This window comes from Panthera uncia (genome assembly GCF_023721935.1).
Source record: "Panthera uncia isolate 11264 chromosome B3 unlocalized genomic scaffold, Puncia_PCG_1.0 HiC_scaffold_1, whole genome shotgun sequence".
In the NCBI taxonomy this organism is placed as follows: domain Eukaryota; kingdom Metazoa; phylum Chordata; class Mammalia; order Carnivora; family Felidae; genus Panthera; species Panthera uncia.
The window spans coordinates 92394497-92405229 of NW_026057582.1; the positions used below are offsets into that span (position 1 = coordinate 92394497).

The 10733-nt window shown below is 43.5% G+C and overlaps 1 protein-coding gene across 1 annotated transcript in view; it reads right to left on the reverse strand.

The window, feature by feature from the left end:
• LOC125909993 (aromatase) overlaps positions 1 to 10296 on the reverse strand; it is a 47001-nt gene extending 36705 nt beyond the window's left edge. Inside the window, exon 1 of the mRNA XM_049613611.1 lies at positions 1440 to 10296. Coding sequence (XP_049469568.1) covers positions 1440 to 1584 — 145 coding nt within the window. The 5' untranslated portion in view covers positions 1585 to 10296. The remainder of the gene's footprint in view (positions 1 to 1439) is intronic.
• Between the last annotated feature and the right edge of the window lie 437 nt (positions 10297 to 10733).

The following is a 10733-nucleotide window of genomic DNA, read 5'->3' on the forward strand; positions in this document are numbered from 1 at the left end:
TATGATGTCTGTCCCCAGGCCAGGAGTGGTGGACAGAGTGAGCTGCCACCTAGGCTCCTGGCCCAGAGCTTCAGGGATGCCAGTTCTTATGCTTGCCCCCCAAAGGCTGACCTCCTTCTTCAAAGGTCCAAGGGACTTCTTCCAACACTTGCAACATAAACATCTGGGGGAACTTGTTAAAAATACTCTCCACCTCACCCTCCATTCATGGATCCTGACCCAGGACCCTACTGTGGAAGAAGTCCAGTGAGGAAGGGGCAGTGTGGGGAAAGGAGTTCAGGTTAAAGACCATGGGAGAGTCTTCCCTCAGACCCCTCAGGCAGTAGAGAACAACATTAACTGAGTGCTCTATTTAATTAGACATTAAAGTAACCTAAAATATCAGTCTGAGTCAGACAGACAGTTCTCTGGAAAAATTTGAAGCATCCAGATATGAAGCACTTTGCACCAGCTTCATACTCCTACCCTAAATCATGCTATAATGAAGCCCACCACACTTGGAAGTGTGTAATGACTATGCTTTTCATATCCTTATCAGATATCTCATGGGACTGGGAATGGATGTCTGCCATGAAGAATTTTCACTGAAAACTGAATAATAGTCGGGTATTTCTGATATTCCTGAATTAATCTGATAGTGTGGAGTGGTGGGAGTTTCTACTGGAATTATCTGGATAATTATATTATACTCTACTTTTGATTAATCCATAGACCTTGCTGAAGATTCTGTCAGGGAATGATGTTCCAAGGGAATCGTAGTGGCCCCCATTTTTCTTCCACCGTCCAGGTCCCAGCCAGCCCTTATGGTGGCAGCACCATCACACTCATCCCCAAGAATAAGAGAAAATGAAGAGTGGGATAAAGAGAGGGAATAAGTTCAAGAAAGGAAGAGGGCAGAGCACATGGATGAGGCAAAATGGGAGGCAGAAGAAGAGGAGTATAGAAAGCATTCCAGGGGCACCTGGCTGGCTCAGTCAGTGAAGCATGCAATTCTTGATCTCAGGGTTGTGAGTTTGAGCCCCCCACTGGGTGTAGAGATTGCTTAAGAATAAAATAAAAAAAAAAAGAGGAGGCATTCCAGAGACATTTTTTACCTTCAGAGCAAAATTAGAATGAATTTGAATAATAAAAAAAATACCTGGCTTACTTTGCTTCACTTCATCTCAAACTTAGAGGATACTTGTGCCAGGTCTACTTTACCAAAGCAAAGTGCAGAATGGAAGGGATCATCTGAGATATTTTTGAAATTCTTTCATTTGAAATGTGCAGCTAATTGGAATAAAATTTTTCACCTGAGTTTTTATTTGCTAACATTGCCATGGGCTTCAGCCATCTCCCTGGGTTTGCTCTTTGTCCTTTTGCAAAAGTTTCTTTACCCTCATGGACCAAAAGACCAAGTACATAGTCTCCTTAGTTACAGAACTAAATGACTGACTTACCTGGTATTGAAGATGTGTCCTCATAATTCCAAACCAAAAGAAGAAAGCCAGTGAGCAGCAGGATTGGCATGGTGGCCACAGGCATGACTTCGGGCATCATGCTGGTGATGTTGTAATGCATTGGGTTCAGCATTTCCAAAACCATCTTTTGTTTCTTGAGCTCAGGAAAAACAATTTAAAGCCCTATGTAAATCAGAGCAGCAAAAAAAAAAAAAAAAAAGAAGAAGAAGAAGAATATCTAGGACTCCTGTTGGTTCAAAGGATGCTGTACTATAGAAATCAAGCACTTTGTTTTATAATGTGATTGGACACCTAGACAAGACAAAGTTGTGGTTACAAGTCAAAACAAGCAAGCTGAAGAGAGATCTTTTGGCTTGAAGTGCAGCATTTCTGACCTTGGTAGAGTCTCAGGTTCGTTTAGACGCTTGGTCTGATAGAACCTTATCATCTTGCCCTTGAGTGGGTAGAGTGGCTGAATTCCCAATTGAGAGTCAAATTTCTAACCAAAATACAAGAAAATGAAGCTCATTCCAGAGATGGAGTCATTCTGTGACTTCATCAGCAGATATTGTTTAGGCAATCTGTTTCTTTTGAAGCCAAATCAATTTTTTAAAAAAGTAATCCCCAACTCCCTTGATCAAAATTACTTCCCCCAAAGAGTAAGCTTCTCCAGCAAGAATGAATTTCTTGGAGATTGTTGAGGCGTCCTCAGAGCTTCTTATTAGGTTGTTCAGTGAATTCAGCGTGACTCACTCAGGATAATCTTTTTCTATTGACGTTAATAAGGCTAAAATCTCTTGCACTATGGCCTGGATAAAGCAGTGCCCATGGGGGGCAATGTCAGCATTAGCAGGAAAAAAGAATGGGAGAAGAAGAATAAAGAGAAGGAATGGGGAAGGAGGAAGGAAAGAAAGGACAGAAAGAATAAAATCCCATCCACAGTAGGCTGTGGCCTCTTATGTTTTGCCCACAGCAGCTAACATCCTATGCAAGAGAGTTTTTAGTTTGATTTGCTGGTTCTGTCATGATTCTCAACAATGTAATGTTGAGTCTGTCTTTTCAGTAAGGTTTTCTAATACCAGTACTCTCAGAGGAAAGTTTCAGGGATGGAGGTTTGTTGAAGAGACCTAGATTGAATAAACTTGTATAGCCAGCAAGAGCGACCATTCAATGCACTCCTGGTACCAGATGACTGCTCCAAGGATTACCCTTCCTTGGAAAGTGACCTTAGTTTGCAGGACTTATAATGGCTCTGAAACAGATTTTGGCAGGATCTTATCCAGTAATAATAGTTCTAGATTTGTAACCAGGGCTTCTAATTGGATTTCAGGTGCTCTGTGAACTTCCTGACATGCTGCATAACATGTTGTATCTGCTCACCTGAACTTTTAGGGGGAAAGAACTTTCATCAGATTCTTAAAGAGTATGTAATTACATTTCTCCTCTGATCTATATGATATCTTAAATATCCAGTTAAAAACTCATTTCTGGCAATTACATACATTTCATAATATAGTTTAATTCATTCACTTGCTTGATTCATACTGTTGACTCATTCTATTCCACCATTTAAATAATTATCAACAGTTAAGTGCAAGGCACTGAAAATGCTTGCACATGTGTTGGGCAGTTTGTTTGTTTGTTTTAAAATATATATAAGCTGAGTCTGAAAAGTCAGCAATGTGTCATCATCTGGTTCCTTTGTTAATAAGTAGCTGCTCTGAAGAGGTTGAATTTTTAGGTATTTAATTTCCTAAGTGGAATTTTATATCATTTTGAGTAAGCTCCCTGTGACTTTATGACAGCCAGGACCTTTAAAGTTTCCGTTTATAATGATGAAACCTGAAACCAATGTTAAAAGCATAAGTGAAGAAAGTGATTGAGACAAAAAGAAGGAAGATATCCCAGAGGAAGTGATCCTGGCAGAAAATTTTACATTAAAGGAACTCTCAGGAAAAAAAAAATTTAGTAAAAAAACCTTCAAGAGCTACTTCATAACATTGAAATCACAAAGGGTACAATGTTGGAAGCTGATGCAAATGTATAAAAGAGTATGACAGTTCATGAAGGCGTGGAAAAGATGCTCCTACCACATAAGTTATACAAAGAGAAGGCAGCAAGAAATGTTCAAATACTCTCAAGTTTTTTGTTTTGTTTTGTTTTTACAAAGAAAACACTTTTAAAAATTGCAGTGTTTCTAATGTTTAAATTATGGTATATTATAATTTTTGTCTTACTATTTTTTTCATTTCCATATATGCTTAAAACCTATAGAAAGAGAGTTTTTAATGTTTCAACAAAAATTTTAAAAGCCATGGAATACTTGTATTTTTTCTCTTGATTTTTAGGGTTGCTTGACAGTTTCACTTTGCATGGTCATTTTTATGGTCTTGCACTACCGTGTAAAGCAAAGACTGTATGTCTAAATGGTTAATACGGCTAAGAAGCCTCATTGCTCATCTTTCCCAAAAGTATGTCCTAAAGATGCCTCAAAGAATATGAGATTTTTTTTAGTGCTTACAAAGCATTTACTATGTGTCAGACATTGTTCCAAGTCTTTACCAATAGTAAGCCATTTACGTTCACAGCAACCCTAAGCTAATTAAGACAATCCCCATTTTGCAGATGAGGAAACTGAGGTGTAATAAATAGGGCACCCAGGTTGTTTGTTACAGAGCTGGGATTAGAACCCATGTGGTCTCTCTCCAGAGCCCATGCTTTATTTTTTTTCAAGGTTTATTTGAATTCCAGTTAGTTAACATGCAATGTAACACTGGTTTCAGGTGTAGAATCTAGTGATTCATCACTTACATACAACACCCAATGCAGAGCCCATATTCTTAATCATGCCGTTTTGATGCCTTATTGTGGGATTTATTTGGTCTCTACAATCAGGGACTTTTCAATCCTAAACTATCTATGTTCATTTCTAAGCTATTCAGACTGACTTACTTTAAAGGAGTAAGCTTTTCAGACCTCCGAATACCACAGCTGGAAAGGTCCTTTCAAATTCTTTCCTCCTTGCATGTTGGTTTTCCTGCTCAGTAGAACATTCTAATGGGCCACACAGACAGGTTAGTTGAACAGAAGACTTTGAGTGGTGGTAAAGGAAAGTAGGAAGATCCTAGAACTCCATAGGGATTCCTGGTATGTCCTCTGTGCCAGGAATACCTTCACACACACCCCCAAACATACACACACACACTCACACACACACACACACACACACACACACACACACGGCCCTCAAGTGCCATGTTCCTTCAAATGCCATCTCAAATGCCTGGATCTCCAGGCATTTGTTTGCTGAGTGGTCTTTACACTTCATTCACTGGGGCATCCCACACTGGGCCCGGCACCCAGCAGGGGCTTTGGCATCCTGATGAACCAGGCCTGTGTTCCTTTTCTGTGTGGAGCCACAGGTATCCTAATACCTTCACTTACTGCCCCACAACCTCAGGATAAGGAAATACCAGTCCTACACCAAGAGTCCCCAGTCTGAGCCAGGGCAAAGTCTGCTGGGAACACAGCAGAGCCTGAGTGTCCTGGTGCCTTGGGTTCAGGACACACTCTGGGCCCTGCAGTGCCAGAAAGGGCTCCCGATGTCCTGGTACAGCCTTGACCCTCTGCATGGTGGGGAAACAGGCCCTAGCCTTGCAGGAGTGCCCCCCTGGCCTGGCCAGACCCTACCAAACCCTACCTTGCAGCATGGGGATGACCTGTTCAGAGTACCCAGCCTCCCTGGGCCTGAGGCCAGGTGCCAAGCCTGCCCTTCCTCTCTCCATCTTCAGTACACCTGGTCCATCCTTCCTTCATGTCCCACTTGCAGAGAAACGTGACCCAGCTACCTTGGGTCTCCCTGCTGCACCTTCTGATTTTGGGTCCCCACAGGGGGCTGCTTCCTGGGACTGCCTTTGCCTAGTCATGCTTTGGTGCCAGGCCATAAACTGACACTGAATGAATTTATAAGATCAGTTGTACACAACTCACTGTTTTATCTAAAGAGAGGTCAAGGATAATAGATACAATCATTTACATTTATCCTTATGAGTTGGATGTGTTTTTGTAAGTTTCCTCAAACCCCTTACCTAATAAAATGGGCTACTTGATCTTAAAAGTCCTCCTCCTCCTTCTGTGACCTCTCCTTCTAGGTGAGTTCTTCAAGGCCAGGGTACTATGTCTTCTCCTTCATGGCTGTATCCCACTCCTAGAAGTGTGTCCTGGAGTTTGTAGATGCTTCACTACAAACCTGTGGCCTGAATTTGCAGTTTCTACCTTTGTTCAGATTTTACTCCCCAGTGCTGCCTCCCCGCAACCCGTCTCATACCTTGCCTTTCAGTTTGTCTTACACGCTGCAGCCATGCTGTTTTTCAAGTCAGTTTTCATTACCTCAGTTCCTTGCTAAACCTTCTTTGCTTCTAGTTGATTGCAAGGCTTCCAAATTCATCCTCATTCAGACTTGTGTCTTGGTTTTCTGTACCAACATTCTGATTCCTCATTGACCCACAGACATCCTTACCTGGGAGTTCTCCCTCATGCCTCCCCCACATCTCTCCAGCTTGGCTGGTTCTGCCCCACAGGCCTCCCAGGAAAAGGTTTGCTTCCTCCCCATGCATCTCTGAGCCTTTACTTACAAGGTTTCTATAAATACCCCTCCTCCTTTCTTTGACAGGAGCCTGGGACACTCTTGCTTTTGACTGCCAAATCACTCTATAACTCAGAGTCATGGAGAGTTTCATTAAATAAACATTTATTAAAGCTCCTGTCTGGGCGAGGTGATACATTCAAACATGAGAGGCATAAGACAAGTTCTGAGGAAGGTGCTGTTAAGCTAGGCCCTGGTGTGAGGACCACAGCTCTCTGGGATGACAGGCAGAGCTGCTCCTGAACTTCTACATCAAGGAAACACAGGGGGTCAGAGCTGGAAAGAAACTTTGAGGTCTTCCAATAGCGCAGTTATCTCCCTTGAAAAATTAACCAACTACATGAGATCCAGGGAACTACTGTCACTTGTCAATTGTCCCTTAAAAGTGGGAAACGTTTACCCACATTCTGTGATCTGATTTCCATGCCCTCTTACCAGGGTCATGACATTGCGGGTTCTAGTCATTCTTCCCAGCAAGCTTTCAAGTGAGTCCCTGGCAACATTTTGTTCAGGAGCTGGAGAGATAATAGAAACCAACAAGGGAAACCTGGAGGGATAAACATTGTGTGGTTCACCTGGACCCCCCTTTAGGGATCACTGACAAGACCTCAGCCACTAGCATTCCAACCAAGTAGGGAAGACTATTGACAGTGCATGACAGGCAAGTTTCCCTCTCTAATAAATGCACAGGCTGCCAAAATCCACATTTCACATGAGCATGTGGATCCAAAGCTCTTGGGCATCAGGCAGGACTGGGGATTTCTTTGTCATATTTGAGATCCCACACTGCATGTTTGTGGAAATGCTCCTTTACCATAGCTTACTGTCCAACTACCAGTTGGTCTGGCTGCTCTTTTACTTCAGCTTTCAACTTTGCCCCTCTGAGTGTTCCCTCTTGTCCCTCACACACCTACCCCATTGTCTCCCCCATGGGTTGTATATGAGATCCTCTGCCAAGAGAATTTGTTTTTAAAGTATAGTCAACAGTGACCCCCTGCAAATCCTCTTAGATCTTGATCATTAAAAGCCTTTCTGGCCATGAGACAAGGGAGGGGTATTGTGAGACCTGAGGCCCTCCATGGGGCCCTCAGACCCTCTCGTACAGGTGCCGCCTGACATCAAACCATATCTTCTCACTAAGACCTGTCCCGTGGAGGAGGCAGAAGGGGCGGACTGCCCACCATTCCCACAGCACAAGTCCTTTCAATAAGAGGTTTCCTCCCACTTCACTTTGCGATTCCATTTTACAAGACCTAACATGTTGTCTGGCCTCTGAGGAAATAGGTAGTGGAATTTTTCAGCCTATTCTTAGGCTTTTAACCTGAAGAAGGAAAGATCAGAAGTGAGAATATCACAGGAGCAGGATTTGGAGTTGGGGCCTGAGTTCAAGTCACAGTGGCTAACTAGCCCCCTTGAGCTCATTTGCTTCCCAAGCCTCCCTGAGCCCTGGCTGAGGAAGCAAATTCTCTCTAGCTCAGGACATGGAGACAAGGGCTAAAGTGAAACTTTCAGAACCACCACCACTGGCTAAAATCCTCAGGCTTAAGATCTCTGTGGTACAATGGGCTTGTGGGACTCCATGACTCTGGGAGCAACTATGCAAGGTCCCGAAGTAAGACTGTCTAGAGTAGCTGGAGAAACCACTGAATCCCATTCTTGTGGCAAGATCCAGAGCCCTCCCTGAGCCTTGCTGTACAAGATTTACTGCAGTGAAGTCCCAGTGGCCTTGCTTTGGCTCACCTACCTGGATGTGGTAACAACCAGTCTCCTATACAGAACACCCAGCTGCCCATGCAGTGGGATGTCTTTCGTCATTACCACAGCATAGTTCTTCCAGGGCTAAGAGTCACGTCTTTCTCCTGTCTGTGGCCTCCGTGGAGACCACCATGAGTGCCTTGTACCTAGAAGGTGCTCAGTAAATGTCAGTGAAGTGAATGGTTAGCAGGTTAAACTTTTTGGGCCTAGGGTCAGCAAAGCATCCCCAGGGGAATGTCTTCCATATCTTATCTGTGATTCCACATGCCAAGTTTCAGTAATGCAGTGGCCCACAGTCACCACCCAAACAGTCGGATAACAGGAGCATTACTGGCCTTTCCTTGTGAGCTTATCTGTTGTTGAATGAACAAACTGTGAGGCCATAGAGATGGCCTAGAGCAGGGTCAGTCTTTGGCAAGAGAGCTGCTTGCTGACCCCAAGTGTTCGGGTTACTTAACCTCTCTGGACCGCCTTTCTTTATCTCTAAAACATGGAGATTGGGCCGTATGACCTCTTTTAGTTCTGTGTCTGATGCCCAACATTTTTACCCTTTATCTTAGGTTCCCCTCCTGGCCCTCTCCAGTGCCTTTGCCCCTTTTCATCTTCCTTTGTTCTTTCTCCTTGTGCACCATTGCCTTAGGCCAGCCAGTGGTGCCTGTAGGGCACCATTGCCTAGGCCAGCCCAGGTGCCCAGAGCAAAACTGGGATGTCAGAGAAACTGGGGTGCAAATGGCTGGTTTTGGCTATCTCCTCCAGCTCTTCTCATTCTCCTTAAGGCCCCAGACCCATTCTGAGAACCTAATGAAAGAACTTGTGGAACTTCATTTTGGAGAAACACACTTAGGAATCAACATGCGATGCTTCTGAATATAATTCTGGGTTCTGGACCCCCCTGAGGCCCATCCACAGACTTCAAATTAACAACTCCTGGGGCCAGTTCCTTCCTTCACCTTCCACCTCAGGTTCCCAGTATCTCAGAGGCTCTTTCCAGATCAAAACCACCTTCACTGACCAGCAGAGTGTGATTTTCAGATTGTAAGTGAACAAAATATCCTCTGGGAAATTTTACATTTTACCTGGATCCCAAATCAGGTGAAGCCTTGATGATAATAAGGTGGTAGATTGTGCCGCCAATGGAATCAGTGAGAAAAATTTAAGGGGAGAATTTCTGATACCCTGAAATCCCATCTGTGGCCTAAACCTCACACTGACACTGTCCATGGCTATACTTTAACCCTCTCTAGGCATCTAGGCTCATGGTATCTCTGTATCTCTGCCATGGAAGGTCCCATCTCATGGGAGAGAATACACGCACATGCCGACTGCTGTGTTCACTCCAAAAATTTAGTATCTGCAACATCCTAGGCACTGTTCTAGGCTTTAGGAATATAGCAATGAACAAAATGAGGTCCTTGCCCTCAAGGAGTTAATTTGGACAAGACACAGCCACCCTGTATTACTAATAATATAAGTCAAATTATAAGAGTTTAACCAGGGGCATAAACAACCGTGAGAAGACAAGAGAAACTGGTTATCCTGGCAAGGTTGGGTATAGTTTAATGAGTAAGCCTTGAAGGAGAAGCATTATTTTCAAGGTATCAGGTTGAAGGAAAGGCTTTGCAGGTGAAGAGAATAAGTATTGACAGGGAAAGTCAAAGCTGCTCCTGCATCCCTCCCCATCCCATTAGTTTTCCTGGGATCAGATGGATCCCCATCACTGTGTGTGTTCATTTCTATAGCTCTGCCTCAGTTTCTTCATCAGAAAAGGGGGAGGGAAATAGTATGTCTTAATATGGTAACTATGAGGAAGGAAAGAGATAAAGTATGTGGGGGCCTTATCAGAGCATCTACCACATTGTAAGAGTTCAACAGATGTTATTGTTATTAATCTTCAGTCTCCGACAAGAACATTAAGTCATAAGGGCCAGTCCTGGGAGAAAATAGAAGGAGCAGTCTCTGGACTGGAGTAGTGTCCCAGGGGAGGTCACTGAAGAAATCTGTGCATTGGGGCCAGATCCCTTGGGTACTCCCTGCACCACCCTTGGGTACTCCTAGGGAGTGTGGTAGTCTCTAAGCTTCATTGGTCTGGAGGTCAGTTATTCTATGACCCTTTTGTCATGGAGTAATTGGGGATCATGTGAGAGATGCTGAGGTGGCCTGAACAGAATTGAAGAATAGTTGATGTTTGCCTCTAGGTGCCTTTCCTCAGCCAGACTTCCTTTTCTGTGTCATTTGCCCACATTTTCTATCCACTCACTTTCTTCCCCCTAGTCATAGGAAATCATCTATCACCAAAATAATTAGTCTCCAATCATTCAACTTGTTCTCCCTCCTAGGGATATTTTTCATTTTAACAGGTGCCTGGAGCAGTTTTTTGGAGGGCGCAAGAGAAATGCTTGGCACTCTCTCAGCTCTATGGGAGCCTGTAGTCTAGTGGGAGAAAAAGCAAAAAAAAAAAAAAAAAAAAAAACAAAAAAAAAACCTAGTAAGCATGATATTGTTGACAAGTACAAAGAGATCTTAGCACAGAGATGTGGCCAAAGAAGGTTTTTTATGAATGGTGAAACTTGTTCTGGGCCTTAAAATGTGGTTAGAGTTTTAACAGTAAGAAGAGGACAGGGTTTTGTAAATACTTAGAGGCAGGAATGAGTGAGTGGTTGGGGATAATGAGACTGAAGAAGCTGGATCCATGTTGGAAAGCATTAACATCTACTGATGAAGCTCTAAGCAGGGGTGAGGATGATGAGGGAGGATACAGGCGAGGCATTATTCTCTTAGTTGACCCCCTGGCTTATAGTTTGTTCATGTACTCCTATGCTATAAAACTAGAGGAAGATTTGAGGAAATAGAAAATTCCACTAGCTAAACTGCCTGTGTGGGTGCCAATACTAGAG